This window comes from Manis javanica, chromosome 15, assembly GCF_040802235.1.
Source record: "Manis javanica isolate MJ-LG chromosome 15, MJ_LKY, whole genome shotgun sequence".
NCBI classification, from domain to species: Eukaryota; Metazoa; Chordata; class Mammalia; order Pholidota; family Manidae; genus Manis; species Manis javanica.
The window spans coordinates 50,512,959-50,537,609 of record NC_133170.1 but is presented as its reverse complement, the minus strand read 5'-3'; the positions used below and the strand labels follow the sequence as shown (position 1 = coordinate 50,537,609).

The 24,651-nt window shown below is 33.9% G+C and overlaps 1 protein-coding gene across 7 annotated transcripts in view; it reads left to right on the top strand.

Annotated features, from left to right (window-relative positions):
• Nucleotides 1-23,063, top strand: part of SLC4A7 (solute carrier family 4 member 7) — a 130,064-nt gene extending 107,001 nt beyond the window's left edge. For 4 of the 7 annotated variants that reach the window (XM_073223706.1, XM_037008592.2, XM_037008596.2 and 1 more), the window contains 6 exons: nucleotides 6,663-6,731; nucleotides 8,110-8,283; nucleotides 12,534-12,665; nucleotides 14,928-15,022; nucleotides 16,801-16,908; nucleotides 18,851-23,063. In XM_073223706.1, coding sequence (XP_073079807.1) covers nucleotides 6,663-6,731; nucleotides 8,110-8,283; nucleotides 12,534-12,665; nucleotides 14,928-15,022; nucleotides 16,801-16,908; nucleotides 18,851-18,932 — 660 coding nt within the window. In that variant the 3' untranslated portion in view covers nucleotides 18,933-23,063. The remainder of the gene's footprint in view (nucleotides 1-6,662; nucleotides 6,732-8,109; nucleotides 8,284-12,533; nucleotides 12,666-14,927; nucleotides 15,023-16,800; nucleotides 16,909-18,850) is intronic. The other 3 variants (XM_037008593.2, XM_037008597.2, XM_037008594.2) reach the window with 2 other exon arrangements.
• Nucleotides 23,064-24,651: the final 1,588 nt, after the last annotated feature.

The window sequence follows — 24,651 nt, the reverse complement described above, 5'->3', positions numbered from 1 at the left end:
AGTGCTGCAATAAACATAGGGGTGCATCTGTCTTTTTCAAACTTGATTGCTGCGTTCTTAGGGTAAATTCCTAGGAGTAGAATTCCTGGGTCAAATGGTAAGTCTATTTTGAGCATTTTGAGGAACCTCCATTACTGCTTTCCACAATGGTTGAACTAATTTACATTCCCACCAGCAGTGTAGGAGGGTTCCCCTTTCTCCACAGCCTCGCCATCATTTGTTGTTGTTTGTCTTTTGGATGGTAGCCATCCTTACTGGTGTGAGGTGATACCTCATTGTGGTTTTAGTTTGCATTTCTCTGATAATTAGCGATGTTGAGCATCTTTTCATGTGTCTGTTGGCCATCTGTATTTCTTTTTTGGAGAACTGTCTGTTCAATCCTCTGCCCATTTTTTAATTGGACTATTTGTTTTTTGTTTGTTGAGGTGAGTGAGCTCTTTATATATTTTGAACATCAAGCCTTTATCGGATCTGTCATTTACAAATATATTCTCCCATACTGTAGGGTACCTTTTTGTTCTATTGATGGTGTCTTTTGCTGTACAGAAGCTTTTTGGCTTAATATAGTCCCACTTGTTCATTTTATCTATTGTTTTCCTTGCCCGGGGAGATATGTTCAAGAAGAGGTCACTCATGTTTATGTCCAAGAGATTTTTGCCTATGTTTTTTTCCAAGAGTTTAATGGTTTCATGAGTTACATTCAGGTCTTTGATCCATTTTGAGTTTACTTTTGTATATGGGGTTAGACAATGGTCCAGTTTCATTCTCCTACATGAAGCTGTCCAGTTTTGCCAGCACCATCTGTTGAAGAGACTGTCATTTTGCCATTGTATGTCCATGGCTCCTTTATCAAATATTAATTGACCATATATGTTTGGGTTAATGTCTGGAGTCTCTAATCTCTTCCACTGGTCTGTGGCTCTGTTCTTGTGCCAGTACCAAATTGTCTTGATTACTATGGCTTTATAGTAGAGCTTGAAGTTGGGGAGTGAGATCCCCCCTACTTTATTCTTCTTTTTCAGGATTGCTTTGGCTATTCGGGGTCTTTGGTGTTTCCATATCAATTTTTGAACTATTTGTTCTAGTTTGTTGAAGAATGTTGCTGGTAATTTGATAGGGATTGAATCAAATCTGTATATTGTTTTGGGCAGGATGGCCATTTTGATGATATTAATTCTTCCTAGCAAAGGAAACGGGATGAGTTTCCACTTGTTAGTGTCCTCTTTAATTTCTCTTAAGAGTGTCTTATAGTTTTCAGGGTATAGGTCTTTCACTTCTTTGGTTAAGTTTATTCCTAGGTATTTTATTCTTTTTGATGCAATTGTGAATGGAATTGTTTTCCTGATTTCTCTTTCTATTGGCTCATTTTTAGTGTTTAGGAAAGCCACAGATTTCTATGTGTTAATTTTGTATCCTGCAACTTTGCTGTATTCCGATATCAGTTCTAGTAGTTTTGGGGTGGAGTCTTTAGGGTTTTTTATGTACAATATCATGTCATCTGCAAATACTGACAGTTAACTTCTTCTTTACCAATCTGGATTCCTTGTATTTCTTTGTTTTGCCTGATTGCTGTGGCTAGGACCTCCAGTACTATGTTAAATAACACTGGGGAGAGTGGGCATCCCTGTCTTCTTCCCGATCTCAGAGGAAAAGCTTTCAGCTTCTCGCTGTTCACTATGATGTTGGCTGTGGGTTTATCATATATAGCCTTTATTATGTTGAGGTAATTGCCCTCTATACCCATTTTGCTGAGAGTTTTTATCATGAATGGATGTTGAATTTTGTCAAATGCTTTTTCAGCATCTGTGGAGATGATCATGTGGTTTTTGTCTTTCTTTTTGTTGATGTGGTGGGTGATGTTGATGGATTTTCGAATGTTGTACCATCCTTGCATCCCTGGGATGAATCCCACTTGGTCATGTTGTATGATCCTTTTGATATATTTTTGAGTTCGTTTTGCTAATATTTTATTGAGTATTTTTGCATCTATGTTCATCAGGAATATTGGTCTGTAATTTTCTTTTTTGGTGGGGTCTTTGCCTGGTTTTGATATTGGGTGATGTTGGCTTTATAGAATGAGTTTGGGAGTATTCCCTCCTCTTCTATTTTTTGGAACACTTTAAGGAGAGTGGGTATTATGTCTTCTCTGTGTGTCTGATCAAATTCTGAGGTAAATCCATCCGGCCCGGGAGTTTTGTTCTTGGGTAGTTTTTTATTACCGTTTCAATTTCCTTGCTCGTAATTGGTTTGCTTAACTTTTGTGTTTCTTCCGTGGTCTGTCTTGGAAGGTTATTTTTTCTAAGAAGTTGTCCATTTCTTCTAGGTTTTCTAGCTTGTTGGCATATAGGTTTTCATAGTAGTCTTTAATAATTCTTTGTATTTCTGTGGAGTCTGTCATGATTTTTCCTTTCTCATTTCTGATTCTGGTGATTTGTGTTGATTCTCTTTTTCTCTTAATAAGTTTGGCTAGAGATTTATCTATTTTGTTTATTTTCTCGAAGAACCAGCTCTTGGATTCATTGATTTTTGCTTTGTTTTATTCTTCTCAATTTTGTTTATTTCTTCTCTGATCTTTATTATGTCCCTCCTTCTGCTGTCTTTAGGCCTCATTTGTTCTTCTTTTTTCAATTTCGATAATTGTCATGTTAGACTATTCATTTGGGATTGTTCTTCTTCAAGTGTGCCTGGATCGCTATATACTTTCCTCTTAAGACTGCTTTTGCTGCGTCCCACAGAATGTGGGGCTTTGTGTTGTTATTGTCATTTGTTACCATATATTGCTGGATCTCCATTTTAATTTGGTCATTGATCCATTGATTATTTAGGAGCATGTTGTTAAGCCTCCATGTGTTTGTGAGCCTTTTTGTTTTCTTTGTAGAATTTATTTCTACTTTTATACCTTTGTGGTCTGAAAAGTTGTTTGGTAGAATTTCAATATTTTGGAATTTTCTGAGGCTCTTTCTGTGAGCTAGTATGTGGTCTATTCTGGAGAATGTTCCATGTGCACTTGAGAAGAATGTATATCCTGTTGCTTTTGGATGTAGAGTTCTATAGATGTCTATTAGGTCCATCTGTTCTAGTGTGTTGTTCAGTGCCTCTGTGTCCTTACTTATTTTCTGCCCAGTGGATCTATCCTTTGGGTTGAGTGGTGTATTGACGTCTCCTAAAATGAATGCATTGTAGTCTATATTCCCCTTTAGTTCTGTTAGTATTTGTTTCACAAATGCTGGTGCTCCTGTGTTGGGTGCATATATATTTAGAATGGTTATATCCTCTCGTTGGACTGAGCCCTTTATCATTATGTAATGTCCTTTTTTATCTCTTGTTACTTTCTTTGTTTTGAAGTCTATTTTGTCTGATATTAGTACTGCAAACCCTGCTTTCTTCTCTCTGTTGTTTGCCTGAAATATGTTTTTCCATGCCTTGACTTTAGTCTGTGCATGTCTTTGGGTTTGAGGTGAGTTTCCTGTAAGCAGCGTATAGATGGGTCTTGCTTTTTTATCCATTCTATTACTCTGTGTGTTTTGATTGGTGAATTCAGTCCATTTACATTTAGGGTGACTTTTGAAAGATATGTGCTTATTACCATTGCAGGCTTTAGATTTGTGGATACCTAAGGTTCTAGGTTAGCCTCTTTAGTATCTTACTGCCTACTTTAGCTTGCTTATTGAGCTGTTATATACACTGGGGATTCTTTTCTTCTCTCCCCTCTTATTTCTCCTCCTCCATTCTTTATATGTTGGTTGTTTTATTCTGTGCTCTTTCGTGTTTCCTTTAACTGCTTGTAGTGGGTAGTTGATTTTATTTTTTTGCCTTTAGTTAGTATTTGGTTGGTCTGCTTTCTCTGCTGTGATTTTATTTTCTCTGGTGACATCTGTTTAGTTTTAGGAGTGCTCCTGTCTGGAACAGTCCCTCTAAAACACCCTGTAGACGTGGTTTGTGGGAGGCAAATTCCCTCACCTTTTGATTCTCTGGGAATTGTTTAATCCCACCATCATATTTAAATGATAGTCGTGCTGGATACAATATCCTTGGTTCAAGGTCCTTCTGTTTCTTTGCATTAAATATATCATGCCATTCTCTTCTGGCCTGTAAGGTTTCTGTCAAGAAGTCTGATGGTAGCCTGATGAGTTTTCCTTTATAGGTGACCTTTTTCTCTCTAGCTGCCTTTAAAACTCTTTCCTTGTCCTTGATCTTTGCCATTTTAATTATTATGTGTCTTGGTGTTGTCCTCCTTGTGTCCTTTCTGTTGGGGGTTCTGTGTATTTCTGTGGTCTGTTCGATTATTTCCTCCCCCAGCTTCGGGAAGTTTTCAGCAATTATTTCTTCAAAGAGACTTTCTATCCCTTTTCCTCTTTCTTCTTCTTCTGGTATCCCTATAATACGAATATTGTTCCTTTTGGATTGGTCACACAGTTCTCTTAATATTGTTTCATTCCTGGAGATCCTTTTATCTCTCTCTATGTCAGCTTCTATGCGTTCCTGTTCTCTGGTTTCTATTCCATCAATGGCCTCTTGCATCTTATCCATTCTGTTTATAAATCCTTCCAGGGTTTGTTTCACTTCTGTGATCTCCTTCCTGACATCTGTGATCTCCCTCCGGACTTCATCCCATTGCTCTTGCATTTTTCTCTGTATCTCATCCCATTGCTCTTTCATTTTTCTCTGCATCTCCGTCAGCATGTTCATGATTTTTGTTTTGAATTCTTTTTCAGAATTCAAAGACTGGTTAGGTCTGCCTCCTTCTCAGGTGTTGTCTCTGTGATCTTTGTCTGCCTGTAGTTTTGCCTTTTCATGGTGATAGAGATAGTTTGCAGAGATGGCATGAGTGACGGCTGAAAGAACTTCTTGTTGATTTGTGGCCTTCCTCTCCTGGGAGAACAGCGACCTCTAGTGGCTTGTGTTGGGCAGCTGCGTGCAGACAGGGCTTCTGATTCCTGCCTTGCTGCTATGGAGTTTATCTCCGCTCTTGCTCTGGGTGTGGCTTGCCTCAGGCTCTCGCTCTGATATGGTGGAGCCGCGTTGGAAGGGGGGGAGTGACTGGGAGGCTATTTATCTCCGTGAGGGGCCTCCATGCTCCCTGCTGCCCAGGGCGTTAGATTGCCCAGATTTTCCCAGATTCCCTGCTGCTGGACTAAGTGTTCCAGGATGCTTCTGTCCACTTTTGGGTCCCTGTCCCTTTACGACTTCCAAAAAGCACTCGCTTAAAAAAAAAAAAAAAAGCAATAATAATTAATTAATTAAAAAAAAGCCGCTCGCTTTTCTTTGTCCTCGGGCACCTGCCTCAGCGACCCGCTCACAGGTCTTGCTGTCCTGTTTCCCTAGTATCCAGGACCCCACCCATGCACTGTGTCTGTGCTCTGGTCCGAATGGCTGGGGCTGGGTGTTTAGCAGTCCTGGGCTCCTTCTTCCTCCCGCTCTGACTCCTCTCCTCCTGCTGGGAGCTGGGGGGAGGGGCGCTTGGGTCCCACGGGGCTGGGGCTTGTATCTTAACCCCTTCGTGAGGCACTGGGTTCTCACAGGTGTGGATGTGGTCTGGATGTTGTCCTGTGTCCTCTGGTCTCTATTCTAGGAAGAGTTGTCTTTGTTACATTTTCATAAATATATGTGGTTTTGGGAGGAGATTTCCACTGCTCTATTCATGCCGACATCTTGGCTCCACCTCTTACATTTCTTTTTTGTATTGCTAGAGGGATTCCTCGAGTAATTCCTTTTTCATATATGGTACCATGGGTGGTTTAAGAATTTCTTAAATTAAGAAATTTTTCAAAATTACTCTCACTTTGATTGATAGTTGAATATTTTTCATAGACAGATTATTTTGAGGATTATATTTTTAATTTTTGGAAGCTTTTCTCATTCTGATTATTGATTTTTTCCCAGCATTCTGAAGTTGCTTTTTGGAGAAAAGATTTTCTTGAATTTCTCTGAGGATATTGATTAGATTTTTAACATGTTTTCTTCTATTCCTGAAGTATTTCTTTTTCTCAGGATTCTTAGGAAGGACCCACTAGGTTTTTTTTTTTTTTTAGTAAAGAGCAAATGTGGCTTTCCTTTTATCATTAGGGGATTTTTCCTTAAAAGTCACTTGGATGAAAGTTTTTGAGTAAGGGGATGGGGCCTTCCTGTAGGATGAGGTATGGTGAAGGAAGGCAGTTTGAGGTCCTTCCAGTTGCCCCAGTAATAAGGGCTTTCTTTGGGGGATGGAGTTCCCTTGACTCTATTTAGTAAATGGTATGATATAATAGTCACTGTAGGGGTTGTAATGGTAATAATGACTAACTCTTTTTGCGTCACTGTTATGTACCATGTGTTTTTGTGAGTATTTTATGTATTTGAATCCTTTCATGACATTCTGATTTAAAAACTATGGCACAGATAGTTTAAGATTAAAGACATTAACTGGGGTTTTAAACCAGGTCATCTTGAGTTCATGCATTTAACCACTGGGCATACTCCCTTTTTAGGAAGGAACATGTGGAAGATAAATTGTTTTTCAAGAAGGTTATTGAGTACTAGCATTTTTCTTAAAAAGTTAGGTCTCATCACTGAAAGATTATTTAATTCTGTCTCCATTGGTAATCACTGACTGTGTTTTTATGAACTTATTACTGTGAAAGTGTTTTAGTAGGCTGGATTCTAATTGCCATTTTTACTTACAGTTTATTCCAATGCCTGTTTTATATGGTGTTTTCCTTTATATGGGAGCTTCCTCATTAAAAGGAATCCAGGCAAGTCTTAATTTAAATATTTAATAATTTTGTAGTCAAACCTAAAATATTTTAAATTTACAAAGTTTGTTTTTATGATGGTAGTGATTAATTCTCAAATCTGGTATTTTGGGAGCAGGTTAACTAATGACTTCAAATCTACATTTTCCAAGTGATATTGCATCCTGCAACACCCTCTTCCCTCAGAATGAGGTCATGAACTGATTTTTGTTATCTGTTTTTAACTGAAGCCAGTGAAAAGCCCTGTAGCTATTGGTAATGACTTGTGTAGTAAGAATGAGGAGCAAAAGAATTGGAGTGGGAAAAAAGTGTTGTTTCTGACATGTAGAACAGCAATTTCAGTGCTTAAAAAGTAAAGGTCATTATTAGTTATCTATGAAAATGGTAATTACCTGCCATTGTATGGTGCAGTATAGTTGATAAGGCCTAGTACATGATTGATTTCTGTGCTCCTCAGGACAGCACTGGGAAGCAGGAAAGGAAGAAATATTGATCTTTTAAGTAAGGAAACAGAAATGGAGGGACTTTAGAAGACTCTTAAATAAGCAGTGGAGCCAAGACTAGAACCCAGTGATTTCACTGTATTCTGTTTTGTCATATTTATAGTGCTTCCTGGAAAATAACCTGATAAGATTTGTGAAGATTTGTCTGAATCCCTTCATGTAAAACATTTAGCTCAGAACACAGCACCATATGACCACCTCCTATCGTGGAAAGCATGTTGTCCGAAGTTGCCAGCTATTGGCTGGCAATGCTTCTCAGAGGCAGCATCTTTATTTTTCAGCACAGTCCTGGATGTCATTAACTCACTTGAGATATATATATATATGTTTTAACAAAGTAGGTAGGGCTGATCTCATTTCCAGTTTATAAATGAGGAAATCAAAGCTCAAAAAGGCCAAGGAATTTGTTAATGGTTTCTTTTTCAGTGAGTGAAATATTGGTAATTATTTACCTCAGGTTATTGGTAATTATTTACCTCAGGTTATTTTCACAGACTTGGTATTGTTAGACTTGGAAAGAACCTTAGAAGATTGTACTCTTATTTTATGTACATATTAGAAAACAAGTTCAAAGATTAAATAGCTCATACATTTGATTACAGCAGGAAAATTTATCTATTTTAACCCATCCAAATTACATCTTGACATGAGTTTTCTGATTAATTTCATTAGTTCAAACGATTGCCTTGATTTTTTTTTCATCTTTGAACCCAGATTATCTATACTGAAACATTCTCCTGTACTATCAGAACATATCAAGGAAGTTCAGTTTAAATCCCCAAGCCCTGAAGTTGAATATAATCCCTTTTCCTTAGTAGCAGAAATGATATTTTTGTTAAAAACTTTTTCTTTTGTTGTTCTCCATTTGATGGTAGTTTTTTGACCGTATAAAACTATTTGGAATGCCTGCTAAGCATCAGCCCGATCTGATATACCTCCGGTACGTACCTCTCTGGAAGGTCCACATATTCACTGTCGTCCAGCTCACTTGTCTGGTTCTTTTGTGGGTGATAAAAGCTTCTGCTGCTGCAGTGGTTTTTCCCATGATGGTAAGTTTTTTTTTTCAGACTTCATCACTAATAACACTTTTGTGTGTTTTTAAAGTAATTATTTTATTAATATTTATCATTGACTTTGAGAAAAACAGTAACCCATTTTAAGCACCTTAGGTGTTTTGAAATGTGAATTAGCCCTTGCTAGCTATTAAACCACTCATTTCTAAAATTGAATTTGTTTTTCATTTTCTAAATGTCTGTTTTGTTTTTTTAGTCCTTAGGCTGTAGAACACTGTTTTGCACTTTTAAACAACTTCAGAGTTAGGTTGTTTATAGAAAAAATGTGATAGCCAAATATAAAAAGCAAAGCAACTAGAACTATATGATTCTTTAGTAGGTTATTTCAATAAATCTTTTTCAGAAATTATCTGACCTAGAAGTTAAAAAGTAATAAAGATTATAGATGATATTAATAAGACAGTCAATATAATTCATTTAATTATCACAGAATATTGCATTTTCCAAGTAGAGGGTATTTTAGAAGTATCCTGCAAAAATTGGTAATGTATATGGCCTCAAAGTAAAATCTTAAAAAATTTTAAAAGCTGTAAAAATGATACAGGTAATATTCTCTGATCACAAATAAATTAAATTACAAACGAATCGTAAAAGGTTACTAAGCATATCTTAAGTATTTAATTAAATGCTGAAATAATCCCTGGGTAGAAAACTAGGTTAAAAAACCCATTGTAGAAGTATTGAAATGGAGAACCTTTTAACAAAGTCTATGGGATACAGCTAAAATTATAATCTTGAGAAAATGTACACACTTCATTTCCTTTATTATTCAAGAAGACAAAATAAATGTAACCAAATTTTTCATTTGTAAAGATCTGTAATGTGTGGACTCCCCTCCCAAGCCTGAGTAAAAGAAGATGACAGAGCAAAATATACATGAATAAGAGAGAAGATTCTATAACCACAGCTATGGAAGGGATTCATGGGGTTGTAAGAAAAGGTTACATGAATCTATAGCAATAAATTTGAATATCTAAAGCAGAGGTTGACACACTGTTTTCTATAAATGGTCAGATAGTAAGTATTTTTGGCTTTGTAGGCCACAGAAATATAAACACACAACAAGAGAGAAATTTCTAAAATTTCTTATTGATGAATTTCAAAAAGCAATTACATAGTTTTTTTTTTAATGAAAGATTATTGATAACACAATTATTTTTCAATTGGGATAATATTTCACTTAATGGTCATTTAAAGTTAATGTTCTCTATCATCAAATCAATTCCAAACGTTCATCTGTGAAAACTATTCTTAGCTCATAGACCATACAAAATAAGTGATGGAGCAGATTTAACCCCAGGGCCTGTGTTTTACTCTAGAGGAAATGGATTATTATCATACTATATACATATATTTCCAGAACTGACCCAAAGAGAAGTATAAAACCTATGGATACCTATAACTCAGTTGTATAGAAGAGACTGGAAAAATAGTTAAAGATATGTCCTTGGAGTACCTGCCCCAGATGAATTAACAGTTAATTCTAAGAGAGTTAATTCTAATAATTCTTGAATTATTCTAGACCCAAGGGAAAGGTTGGTAACTCCTGGATTTTTTTTCTCATGAAGCATGAGCAAGAGCTTAATACTAAAGTCTAATAATGTTGTACAAAAGAACTCTGGTGACTTCTCAGTTACTGTAAGTGTAAAAATCTTAAGATATTGACAAAAAATGTATAGTGTTTCTGTAGGTAATAAGTCATAATTAATAGTGATACTTAAGCATCAAGAATTATCAGCATAACTAAAGATAAGAAGACTTTATAAAATTCAGTCATTGTGAATAAAAATTTATAAATGAGTTTAGTATAGGGGAGCTCAATCTTACTACTGTTATTTGATATGAATTGAAGGTTCTGTGATGTAAGAATAATATAGTAATTGGTGTAAAGAGGAGATAGCATTTGTTGACTATATGATTGTGTACCTATTAACCTAAATGACTCAAAAAAAAAAGACTGAAAGCCCAGTAGAGTAAGTAAGGATTCTGTTAGAGGGCTGGATGTAAGAAACATGAGAATTAGTATGTAGGTTCTATCTTAGTCATAATACTAAATCTGGACAGGGAAAAATATCATATTCATAATAGTGACCAAACTCTATAAAGTACCTAACAAATTTAAAAGGAAAGAACCATTTAAAGAAAAAAAAATCTTTGTAATAGTATTTGTATCAGTTTCTTAGGGCTGCCATACAAAGCACTACAAACTCATTGACTTAAAGCAGCCAATTTATTATCTCATAGCTCTGGAGGCTAGAAGTCAGAAATCAAGATGTGGTGAGGGCTGTGCTCTTTCTGAAACCTGCAGGAGAATCCTTCTTTGCCTCTTCCTATCTTCTGGGGGTTTGTTGATGATCTTCAGCATTTCTTGACTTCCAGCTACATAACTCTATTAGCCTTCATCATATGGTCTTCCTGTGTGCCACTGTGTCTTCACATGACTGTTTTATGAGGACACCAAACATACTTATGAGGAGTATATGCTACTCCAGTAAATAAGGTCATATTCTGAGGTCCTGGGGTTTAGGACTTAAATATCTCTTTCATCGGGGACACAATTTAACCCATAACAATATTGAAGGACATAAAATTAAGACCTGAAAAATGGAAAGATATACCATATCCTTTGTCATGTATACTTAATATAAAAATGCCACTTCCAAGTATGAATTTTACTAGAGACTTATTTGCATGTGTGTGTGGTGGAGGGGTGGGTAGAGAGTTGTTGTCAGTGTGAACTGGATTATTTTAAAACTTACTGAGAAAAATAAATGCTAGTCATGGCAGCATGGCTGGTAGAAATATTCTGTATCTTGTTTAGTGTGGGTTACTTGAATATATACATTTGTCAGAAGCATCAAACTATACACATGATACTTTCTATTTACTATATGTAAGTCATACATTTATGAAAAACTAAAGATACAATAATACCAGAGATAACAAAACAGATAATTATAATTAAGAATTCCTGGCTGAGTTCGGGGATGAAGGACTTGACTGTTCTGATGCTGATACCATATTGTTCTGATAACTATTTAGAAATGGCTGTCAAGTCAGTGTAGCTAACTCGATATGAAATTGGCATAGGAAGAGACAAAGAGATCAGAAAAATAGACTGAGTCCAGAAATTCACCAAATTATATGAGAATTTACTGGAATACCATACTATTCACATATGTATATGTGAATGTATTAATATTCATTATACAGTACTATGTATATTAATTATAATGTAATCCATAATAATTCATACTATATTCATATATGTATGTGAATTAAGTGGATTATTTCATTAAAGGTGATGTTTCATTTATGTGGGAAAATTTAGTATACAGTGTTAGAAGATTTAACTATATACTGGGAACTAAATAAGGTTGCTCCCCTACCTGATACCATATTCAGAAAGAAACCATAAATGAATTCAGAATTAAACTAAATTGTAATAAAAAATTTTGAAGAATATTTATATAAATTTGTGATTGAAGATAACTTTTCAAAAAAAATAGGGAAACACAACTATAAAGGAAAGATATATTTGACCACATGATAATTAAATGTTTTATATGTGTATAGTAAAATCATATTGTGAACTGGGAGAAAATATTTCAACATATAAAGCAGATAAAGTGTTTCTATCCCAACTACTCAAAATTTGTGAACAGAGTCATAAAAAGCAGTTGAAAAAATAGGCAAAGGATAAGAGATAGTGAGAACAGAAGAGGAAAGCCAGTGGCCAGTGAACACTTGAAAATATCTTCAACCTTGGTAGTAGTTAAAGAAAAGCAAGTTAAAGTAGTATGTCCTTATCACAAACATGATTGTAAGTTGAAATCTAATGTTGAAAAATGGGGTTGCTAGTGGATTAAGTAATTGTTAGTATATCTATTTACATAATGTAGATAGTACAAAGTTATAAAAATTAATCTTATATTACTGTAAAGATACAGTGCTTAATCTGCTTTATAGTTTTATGCAGAGTGCAAGGTATTTATATAGGAAAGGTTAAAAATGCCATATCCTTTATATGTTTTCTCTGAGTAGAAAATTCAAAAAGATAAATTAGGTGACTCAATTCCTTTGAAATAAAATATGAAATAATTTAAAAATAAAATATATGAAGTACTTTTTCATTACTTATATTTTTAATACTTTTTCTCTCTTCAAATTGTACAATTTATATATTTTTAGATGTTACTTAATATTCTCTCCTCCACTTTTTTAAGGTTCTTGCATTAGTCTTTGTACGCAAACTCATGGATCTGTGTTTCACAAAGAGAGAACTTAGTTGGCTTGATGATCTCATGCCAGAAAGTAAGAAAAAGAAAGAAGATGACAAAAAGAAAAAGGAGAAAGAGGTAAAAAGACAAGAATTTTGAATCTACACCATCCACTCGTTGTTGAATATTTTGTACCAAGTAGCAGGCACTATTACAAGCACTTTATGGGAATGAATCCTCCTAAGAACTTCATTATTGTAAGTGTAGGTACTTTTATATAGTCCCCAGTTTAAAAATAAGGAAATTGAGGCAGAGAGGGATTGGTAACTTGTTGCAAACATAGGCTTTTTACCAACTTGCTCCTCCATAGCCCAGATGCAAAAAATACTTCTTAACAAGTACATATCATTATATGTACTTAACAGTCAGAAGAATGTAGTAGTATTAAAACATAGTAACATGAAATAATTCCACATCATACTCTGCTATCTAATTTAACCTTAAATATGTAAGTATATTTTAGTATACATTTTAATTGTATCATTTTAATAATCTGGCATAGATTTGCATAATCTGGTATGACAATCTGGCAAAAAGGACTTTAAGTAAATATCTTTTTACAAATAAATATGACAACTTCAGTCTTTATATACAATATTATGTACCATGAATTGACTTGTATACTGAATTAACATGAGTATGTTATTCTGAATTTGACATTTTTCTTTTTCTTGTTAAATAATCAGCTCAGTGCTGTATCACTTAGAAGGAAAAGCAGACACTGAATATATAGCATAGATGCTTTTGTTGTTTTTAGTGGCTCACCCAGTTTTCCTGTTCAGAATATTTTTCGAAACCAAAGTTAAGAAGAAAGAGACATATCTTTAAATGGTTGGTCCTTTTTGAAATAGAGTTCTTGAAATTACTGGGTTTTTCCCCTAATTTTTGAGAGAAAGCAGCCTAATTTCCACCTTACATTGATTACATAGTATTTATGAGACTATGGTTATTAAAGCATGGCAGACAAATGCACTTAGGGTTCAGCATTTTCTTATGGTTTGGGTTGATTATTTGGTGCTGATTTATGGCAAAATTACTGGTTATATGTTTACTTTTCAATAAAAATTATTTTGCATGCCAGTTGGAATACTAATTTGAATTGAGCCCCGAAATTTTTAAGATTTTTGTTTTATTCAGTTATATATGTAAGTGTGTCTGAAATTTTGATGACTTTTCCAATAGAATATAATTTATTTATAAAATGCTTAGATAAAATTACCGGTTTATTACTTCCTGCCTCAGAATAAGGTTCAGTTGTATGTAACAAAAAACAAAAGTAAAAGTGGCTTAAATGCAAGAGTTTGTTCTCTTGTGTAAAAGGAGTCTTGAAGACAAAGACTCTAATGTGATGGCTCCTCAGATGACCTGGAGCCCCTCTGCTCCTAAGCTCCACACGGTTTCCCTCACAATCTCTTCAGAGGCCACAAGGCTGCTGAGCCATCACGTTATCACTGGGAGACGGTGGGAAGGATGGAGGGGATGGAGAGAAAACAAAGCGGACTTTACTCTGTTGTCCTGTTTTAAGGAGTCTTTCCAGAAATATCCAGCAAGGTCCACTTGCCCCACAGGTCCATGCTGTATTGCAAATTGCTGGGGAATTTAGTTTAGGTTTTATTTTGTTGTCTTGTAGCTTTTTTAAAGTTGGGCATATTGCTACCTCCAAATATTAGGATTTCTGTTGGTAAGAAAGAAGAGTGTGAATGCTTTCTCTGTCTCTCCTATATATGCCCTGCCCCTACCCCCCAATATTATTGTTATGATTTTGCTTCATGTCTCCTGTCTAATCATTCTTGCCCTTTTCTCCTCAGGGCACAGATTTCAATGCTTGAGACATTTTTAATTGTCAAAACTGGAGGGACTGCTACTGGCATCTAATGGATAGAGGCCTAAGATGCTGCTAAACATCCTCGGTTTATAGGGCTGACCCCTACAACAGAGAGCATTGTTTGGCCCTGGATGTCAGTCTTGCTGCCTCATCTAAATGAGGTTTTACTTAAATTGTATAATAATGAGAGCTATGAGACTTCATAAAATTTTATATCATTATATACCCACATAATAATTGATAATAAAATGTATGTAGCTAAACTGATTTTAAAATAGTGTTAGTAATTAACTTACAGAAATGAAAGTCAGAACCATTTAAAAATTACTCTAAGTGGTTGTTTTCCTTTTGTGTTAGAAATATATGTTCATAATAGGGAATTTTTCAGTCATGGCAGGTATATTTAAATAAAATACTGTCAGTTTGGGTTTCTCATTCTTTAAGATGTTATGTATTAACTGGTCTTCCTGGGAATACTCTGGGAAATGTAATCTCCTCCCATATGTGCTCTAAAGGAAGCTGAACGAATGCTTCAAGCCGCGGATGATACTGTGCATCTTCCGTTTGAACGGGGAAGTCTGCAAATTCCGGTTAAAGCCCTAAAATATAGGTGAGATAGAACTTTATCATGTAAAATATATCTGATTCACATATCAAATGCATGAATAAGCCATGTAATGCTGCCTTAAGGTAGTGATAAGTATTTTTAAAAACGCTGTGCCTGGCATATCACCTAAATGAGGGCTTCATGTGACTCTGAAAGGACCACTGGTGGCCCTTCCCCTCCCCAGGGGAAAGGTCAGGAGAAGAGGAAAAGCTGGGCAGCCACCGCAGCCCGCAACTGGCTCCCCTGCCAAGCGGACAAGATATAATTGTCTGTTATCACTCCTTCTGTTTCAGTGAAGTTTAAAAATCGGTGCATGCGTCTCAGAATATTCCTGTTCTCTCAGTAGTACAGCTTCTTCTTTCCCGCCCTTCCTGCGGGCTGGGTCAGTGTGTACTATGAAATAAACATTTGTAATCCACTTTCTGATAACCTTTCAGTATAAAACTCTGTTTAGAGACCCTGAAACTCACTCTCTTTCCAAAGGTGTGATTTGACCATTGACTGTGAGGACTCATATTATGGAAAAATTAAGTTTCATATATGGTTTTTCATGTTTGATTTTGGTGATTTATACTTAAATTTAAGAACTAAAGATGGAGGTATCTTTCAACTCTTTCAACTCCATCTGTAAACTTTTTTGTAGTTTAAAAGATTAAAAACCTGTATTATTTATGCACACATCTGATTCCTATTTTTAAACATTCCATTTCTGAGTAGCTATTTACAGAGAAAAATCTGTTTTAGAACATATATATATAGTTTCCTTCCCTGACCAGTTATTGAAAATGTTCACTGATATTTAAGTAACTGGCTACAACCTTTTTTCAATTTAACACATCTTTATAATTTTCTCAGAGGTCATATTTAAACTTGTATGTGTTAGTTTTGATAAATAAATTTATTAAGTAATGTTCCTCTATATTTGTTCACTATTAGTTTTCACCATTGGTATTATTTTGTGTCATTTTTCATGATCTTCCCTCAAATTTTTAAATTAAAATCCAAGTATAGACATCTTAATATATTTAACTACAGTGCTCTGCTTCACTAGATTCTATAAATATTTGCTAAATAAATTAATATATTAACTTTGTTGGTTATTCTTCCAAAAAGAGTTTAGGAACTGCTATGATCATTATTAGTGACTCTTAACAATTTGCCAACATTATTAGCTACATAATTTCTGTAGGTCTTGCATTATTATTTTCTCAGTATGATTACATATGGACCTGGACAAATTCAAGTAGAGTGTATACCTGTTTTTATGTATCTCATGAAATATTTTCCAGAGCTCTGTTTTCACTTTTAAAGTGTCACTTTTTCCAGCATTCCTTTTAATGATTCTTTAAAACTATAAAAAACAAACTGTAAAATAAATTATAATCTTAATTTTTCCTTACAGACTTTGGATATTTATTTGATGAGGTTGAAATTTGTGCCAGTTATCAGTTTTCTAACTGTGTTGAGGCTGTGTTATTTTTTTATATTTACAAACACATTGATATGTTATTTCAGCCAATCTGATCGTCTTTGGGCATCATTGCCAATTTAATTAATGTCACTCCTAGTTTCACTTATAAAGAAGGATATAATTCTCCATGAGACTTTTATAACAAAATCCCAAATTTCTGTTGTTTTGGTAGACCTTGGTTTAAGTGCATGGCAAAGAGTTCTCTCAATTTGATGTTTATGGAAGAAAATATTACATAGGTAATGAGAATGACAGTGTTAATCCTTTTGCAAGTACTGAATACTAACCAAAAAGTATATTTGTTCTTCAGTGTTGATCCCTCAGTGGTTAACATATCAGATGAAATGGCCAAAACTGCACAGTGGAAGGCACTTTCCATGAATACTGAGAATACCAAAGTAACCAGATCTAACCCGAGGTAGCTGTACCTATTTACGTGTTTTCTGATGGTAGCCAGTCTTCAGTCTACTTATGGGTAGCTATTCAAGAAAACAATGAAATTTAATGCAACTCATATAATTTATATTCTCCTTACTTAACAAAACCAAACTTCTTTTCCATCTTTCTCCTTTTTTCTTCCTTTCATCTTTCCAGCTATCCACCTTCCTACTGTATACTGGAATCAGATATATGTACCAATTGTTTTGTTATTTTTTAAATTAATAATTACCTATTTCAAAAAAAGAATGATTTGTTTTCATAATAAAAATGAATATATACATATGGCAGTACTGAATAAATATATAAAGGGATCAGAAACTATATAGATACTTATTAGGGATTAAATAAATACTGCAATCGAACACTACCTGATGGTCCAAGAAAAAGGAAAAGCAGTATTTTCTTTCTTTCCTTTTGTTAAGGCTACCATTTCTTCAGGGGAGGTAGATGTTTTCCTAGAAGATAATTGGAAGAAACACAATTCATGGATGTAAAGGCCACTCAGTTTTGCACTGGACCACATGCTACATAACTATTTCATAGCCCCTTCTTTACATTTCATGTTATGTGACCCTTTTTTCTTTCTTTGGCTCTTACTTCAAGGCCTGAACCTCAGGGATTGTCGTTGGGTATTAGTACTTTAATCTCTTAGGTCTTTGGAGAAATGAGGTATTATCCTGTAGGGTACTCAGCCATTTGTATTCAGCAAACACTCACTTGTGTGCCCTTTGTGCCAGGCACAAGGTGGGTGTTGGTATTTCTGCCTGGACAGCAGATGAGAACTTGCAAGTGGACGGTCGCCAGAACTGTTGCTGTTTGGTTGTGGATGTTGTGGCCCCTTTCTTTTGATAATGATTGGTTAGGTTTTGCTCATTCTTTCCCTGCCTCCTTTTAGAGCCTTGCTTCTGCTTAATCTCTCTCCCTCTCTCTCTTTTTTTGGCTTTCCTATCATTTCTTGTGTTCTAATTATCTAAGCTGGACATTCACTTCTATCTTTGACTGTACAAGTTTCAAAGTTAAAACTGTCATTTTGGGTTGTTATTCCATGTAGCCAGGATTTTACTAGAGACTGGTTTTACTGTTAGTAATTTTTCACACCTTGTTAGCACTTGGTCCAGATTGTTAGTATTATGATAAAATATAAAGACCATGTAATTATAATACTGTATCTCTTACTTTTTACTTCTGCTTTTCATTCAAGTTGCCCCCCTCAATTCAAAATTACATGGGAAGGAGACAGTGTTTGGGTCGTGTTTTAACAGAGTGATGTTTGGGGATCCTTCCTTCAGTTTTCTCTGGAGAAGGCAACAAACCATGTGTGTTTTTATACTTTGGGAAATATTTTCCGAAAATATAAAATATCCATGTGTTGCAATTAAATCAATAAGTTGATTAAATCTATAAATATGAAAACATTGTATCTGATATAAACTTGAAAATACAGGATATGTGTTTTGATCTTATATTTGTGGATCAAATTTGGGGAAAGAAAGCTTGTAACTTTATTACATTTTTCAGGAAAATATTTGATGCTAATCTATATTAACAAAGATTAATTTTTGATGGATTTGTCAATGAAATAAATATGTAATGCTGCAACTGTTCACATATAAAGTAAAACTAATAAATCAAACACAGTCATATACTAACCAGTTTTAAGGAGCTCCTCTTCAGTTGTAAGAGAAACATGAATTTCAGTGGCAAAGATATGCATTAAAAAATCCAGAGTTTTGAATATTTGTCTTCCCAGTTAAGTTTACTGATAAGGAAAGAAACAGCAAAACAATAATAGCAAGTCATGTTTATGGTATTAGTAGTCATTACAAAAGGTCTATTGTGGATACTAATTGTTGGCCATGTTTGGAATGTGAGATTTGTCCATTTCAAAATCATTTATTCTCATTCTTTGTTTTAAATAGCCCTGAAAAACCTGAGAGTGTGAAGATAAATTTTGAAGATGAACCAACAAAGAAATATATGGATGCTGAAACTTCGCTATAGAATTGAACCAAGAGTAATTATATAGAGAGATATAAAGATATATATATATATATGTATATATACGCATACACATATATATATATAATGTGTATATTTTATGTCACTATATATAATATTGTATGTCATGCTATTTATGTATGACTTGCTGGTTTTTTTGAAGTAGTGTCTGTAGTTTGTTAGGAACACCATGGAGATTTTTTATATAATGAAATGGTCTTTTAGTAGTGAGGTACATTGTTCTTACTTTTCAAATATTTATTTTGTTGGAAAAACTTTCTTCTGCAATAGAAAGGTGTAGGAAAATGCATTCAATCTACTTGTCTTTAAATCTGTTTGTTGTCAGTCGCAATTCATACCATCTTCAGGTGATTTGTACCCTGTCCATATAGTTATAATTTGTACTTGAGTTACTAAAAATATTCACGTATTATTTCAGTTCTGTCAGTGTTTTGTGGGAAGAAAAGGGAGTCTTTATGCCAGTGCTGAGAGACAAATGGTGAAATGTTCTGGCTTCTCTGTGAGGGCATTGTATTGATGTAGATGTCCATCATGTTTCACAAGCTATGGAAATTTTTTGGCTACAGCAATAGATACATGTAAACGTTCTAGATAAGAACTACAGTTTTTGGCCTTTATATTTTTAAAATTTATTTTAAATCTTAAAACCTTCACATCCAGGTTTCCATTCTGATAGACAAGTAGAATCACAGGTGTGTTATAATTTAACCCCTATACCAGCCATAACTTTATGAATTTTAGAATCTACATCATGCCAATTTATAGTAGTTAAATTTTGTTGCCTGTGTAGAAATTTTTTACAAATCCTAATAATACTTTATAAGAATCTAGAGTGCCCACTCTGTTCTTTGCCTTTGCTCTCTTTACTTAAAATGTGGTTTGGTTTGTATCAGGTTCAAGTTCTTGATTATTTTTCTGTTATAAATAGTATGATTAAATACTCATAAGTCAGAATTTTCTTAATGGGCTTGTGATCAGTATTACTTTATTAAGAATTACTTTTTCTGTTTTTGTTATTCTTTCTCTGTATAGGTTATATTTAATAGATGGTTACCTGTGATTTCATTTTAAAATATTTATTTTAATTGATTTAATGCTTAAATATATAGACATTTGAAAAGGTAACAAATAGAGATTTAATTGTTAATGTAAAATAGCTGGTGCTCACTTGCATTTATGGTTTATTTTCTGAAATCAGTTGATAGGTTTTACATCTTTGATATAAAGCACTGCCTTCTGTATTTGTATTTTAAAAGGAATTTAGACATTTTATGTATAGCTCAGATTGATGGCATTCTTCCTATTCTGTGTTAGCATTTTTGCTTTTCTGAGCTGTCTTTTTAACTTCCAGCAAATCTTTTTAGTCATTTTTATATATTCTTAGCTCCGCATGAAATAAATAAATGTTGTTATTGTTAAGCCTGTAGGACTGGATGAATGGGGTTATGAAACTGATTTGGCAAGAGGATGATTCGTAAAAAAACAAATGAGTATTGAGAAGCCACAGAACTATTGAAAACAGTGACATGAATATTAGGATAAAATGTTCCTGAAATTCCAGTTACTCCCTTCAATCATTTGTAAATAAAGTACAAATGCATGAGGAATCGATCTTACAGAAGATCATGAGGAGTGCCAAAAGCTGATATTTTAGTAATTTTGAAGTGTTTTCATCCGTTCTAACCTACTTTATAACTAGTGTAATTTCCCCATCTGATACCATATTGTCAGATTCTAGTTAAAATAACAAATTCAACTTCTGCCTCTGCAGGGAGGTTGGAAATATAGCTACTTTTCTTTAGAGAATATAGCTGGCATCATTTGGTACTGCCTAGAAAGGAGTTAGACTCTATTGGCAGTTAATAATAGAGTATTACCCATGGTGCTTGTTACTGTTTATGAGCTTCCATTGAAGTGATTCCTTTTGATTTATAGCAGCATAATCATTTCCAAAGACCCCAGTGTTTGCTGCTATATATTTTGTAAACTCCCCTGATGTACCTGAACAAGAGGATCTCCTTACATCATTTCTTTGTGTCTGGACATCATAGGGTTAACAAATGTGCTTATTTTACAGCAAGTGTTTTTAAAATTTAAACTGAAAACTACCTGGGATCATAGTGTTTCTGTGATTTTATTTAATGATGTATAATAATTGTCCAGTGCCAGAAAAACCATGACTTGCAAAATACTTGGCACTCAAAATGTTTTTACTATGTTTCTAATGTTAATAGTTTGTTTTCTTTTGACTACTTGACTTACAAAATGATCTGATATGACTACTCCATTGAAGAGCAAAGGTAACTCATTTTATTAAGTAATTAACTGCTTGTTTTACATGATTATGATATTTTTCCACTATTTTTTTTGAAAAAACAATAATGATAGCATTCATTGTAAGACAGTGAAAAATATGACTTACTACATGTATTGATTTTTAAAGATTGCCTTAAATAGGTATAAATAAACAGTAATAATTGCTATACTGATTTACCTCAAGGTGCAAAATATTTAAACCTGTACATACTACATTTTCAAAGTAAGTTAGACAGCCCTGCACTTTCCTAGATGCCTTGGTTTCCAGGATGGAGCTTAGTGCTACTGAACACCCTGGCCACAGAGCCACCTCAGGATAGTCTTCTCTACCCTATTTTATTTATTTATAGGTATCTGTTTACAAAGACTATAATAAATCCTGATGTTGACCATCTGAAATTGACTTTTTCTGAATGCTATTTCACTCTAAAATAGCAGCTTTTGAGAAAACAATGAACTAAACTTCCTTATGATAAAGGATGATTCTATATATTCTCTAATAATATTAGAAATGCCTAAGTGAAGCACACAGTCTTTCTAATGTGGTGTGTGTGTGTGTGTGTGTGTGTGTGTGTGTGTGTGTGTGTGTGTATGTGAATGATGTTATTGCTCTTAAATCTCGAGTTGTTTAAAAATACTGTGGCATATCAGTGTTCATATTTGCCAAGTCTTCTATAAAATGTATAGGACAAAATTTGGTATGTGCTAATGCATGTATTTATAAAGCAGATTTATTTACCACTCAAAATTGTTAACTTTTATTTTCTCCAAAATACATTTCTGTTTCCTCCACATACTTCAAGTTCATGTATGTACATAATAGTTTTTATCTAACTTTATCCTTTCATAAAGACAGGTTTAAAACTCTGTAAAACAAAAATGGTTTCTGAAACTGAGGTATGATACCAGAGCTTGCTGTATTTAAAGGATTATTTCATGTACATCAGTTCTGTAACTGTGCTAAACAGTATAACATGTGAATCCTGCTTTAAAGTGCTCAGATTTCGGATGTGTAAGCCATTGATACAACATTGTAATTCAAATATGCTTAAGTTAAATAATGTTTTAAATTTATTTATGTAGATCACATCTTTGTTATCCCATGCAGTACAAGTATGTGAAATGTCTTGGCTTAGTCCAACAATTATTTATATTTTAGAAAGTAAATGTAAAGATTTTAAGTACATTCGAAGTTTAAAATAGTGTTCAAAATTCACAATATGACAACTTTAATGTAAAGTTGGTTCTTTTCTAACTTTTCAAAAAAGTGTCAATAATAGGAAAACAATGTTGGAAATGGAATCATCTAAAAATCATTTAAAAAATTTAATTAGTGCATATTGACTTACACAGTTAACTGGTTTTTTAATCAGATTTTTGTGCATTGACTGAGTTTTGTGTTGTGGCTTTTCTTTAGTTGCTTTAATATTAAAAGTTTTATTCTTTTGTTTTGTAGGGGGGGTTATCTTCCAAAGTTTTATGACTTTTAAATAAATAGAAATTGAATTTTATTGTTCATTTATATAATATTTGATAGCTTGGTATAATTTCACAGTACAGTTCTAATTTTAAGACTTTTATAATTACAATGATATTTTCTTTTGTAATAAAATCCAAAGTAAATTGAACATTTAAAACATAGAACTGTTATTTTTCATTTATATGAACTACAGGTCTCTACCAAGTCTATAATGTGAATGATCCTGCCTTTCAAATTTGTTTGAAAATTGTTAGAAGACTATTTTTTGGAGATGTTATTGAAGTTTGAAAGAGCAATAAAGGTCTACTGAATTAGTTTTTGGATATTGTCTTTCTTTTGTACTTTGGTTATTAGAAGAGCTGCATACCTTGCTCAGGAGGAGGGATAGAGGGTTTAAAAATAGGTGGTTTCCTAACATATGCTTCAGTAAGAAGGACACACGAAAGAGGAAACAGAAAAGAAGATGAAACAAAATATTGTATGTTTAGGAATATTGAAATTAAAGCTCCTTTAATATAGGCTGGTCCATTATTTTCCCTATTTTTAAAGACACATCTATTGAGGATAGAATTTTGTGATGTGATGTAGAATGAACACACATTACATAATGTGTATATAATAAGCATGTCAATATTGAGCTTTCATAGAACTCAAGCCTTGTTCTCTTTTGTTTTTAAGGGCTAAATATGAATCTTTTTAAAATATTAGCTAAAGGACAGGCCTTGGTTTGCTTTCCAAAGTTACTTGACATGTTTGTACGACCCTCCTTCTGTGTGTTCTGTACTGGAAAGCTTTTGATGTCCCATCGTGAATTTGATAACCTTTGGGAGTGAGATGGGGAAAGATGCTATGGTTTTGGAAATTTCATCTGAAAGTTTTGCCTACATTTGCTTTAGGCAAAAGAAAGCATTTTTGTCACTATATTATTCCTGTCTGAAGAAATTTAAGATGTTTTTTATGGGGAGGGCAGGAAAGGAAATAGTGAGTTTCTCCCTCATTTTTGTTTGATCTTGCTCATTAAGGTGTACCTGAACTCTCGAGTATCAGTTCTTGCCATATTATTTTAGAAATTGGTGGGAAGTGTTTTATTAAATCAATCCTGAATATTTATCTATTTTAATACCTATTTAAGTTACTTTTATTCTTTGTTATAGTTACATTATACTGTTTTACTTTTGAACTATGTAATTTAGAGTCTCTGTGAATTTATTTCAGGATATAAAAGAAAACATTAGTGTTAAAAACATAAAAAGGGGATGTTAGGCCTGTTCCCTACCTGTTAGGCCATAAGCTTGGTGCAAGCAGGACTCCTTGGGCATCATGTGTCTTTAACACATTACAGAGCACAGCATGGACCCATAAACCAGGTGGAGATGACAGCACATCTCTCCTCCAGAGGCCACTGTCTTTCCTGCTTCTTAATCTAGGCAACTTTCAGTCATACTCAGGGAAGGTCAAAACTTAAGTTGAAGATTTTGTTTTGTTGAGGAGAAAAATGGAATACACATTCAATATTCTGATAAAAAGTGAAGTTCACTGGAGTCATTTTGTCTCCCTGCTTAATATTTAAAATGTAGAGAATGCTTAATCTCATCATCAGTCTGCCTGCCCCTGTCAATTTTTTGATTGGTAATATTAACACTGCTGGTTTGATGTTCTCAGAAATTAAGTTCTGCTATATTGAGAGTGGTTTCAATCTCACCTTTCTATATAGTCCCTAAATGGGACCTTAAAGCTATTTTAGTGTTAAAAATATATTTTCAGTTATACAAACGCAAGTGTTACTATCCTATTTGGCTCATTTTAAATTGTTATTCATGGAAAAGAAACATCAGAGAAGGGTTCACTGTATTCATTTTAAATCAAGTTCTGATAGAGAATCACTGCACTGATTGACACCAGTGG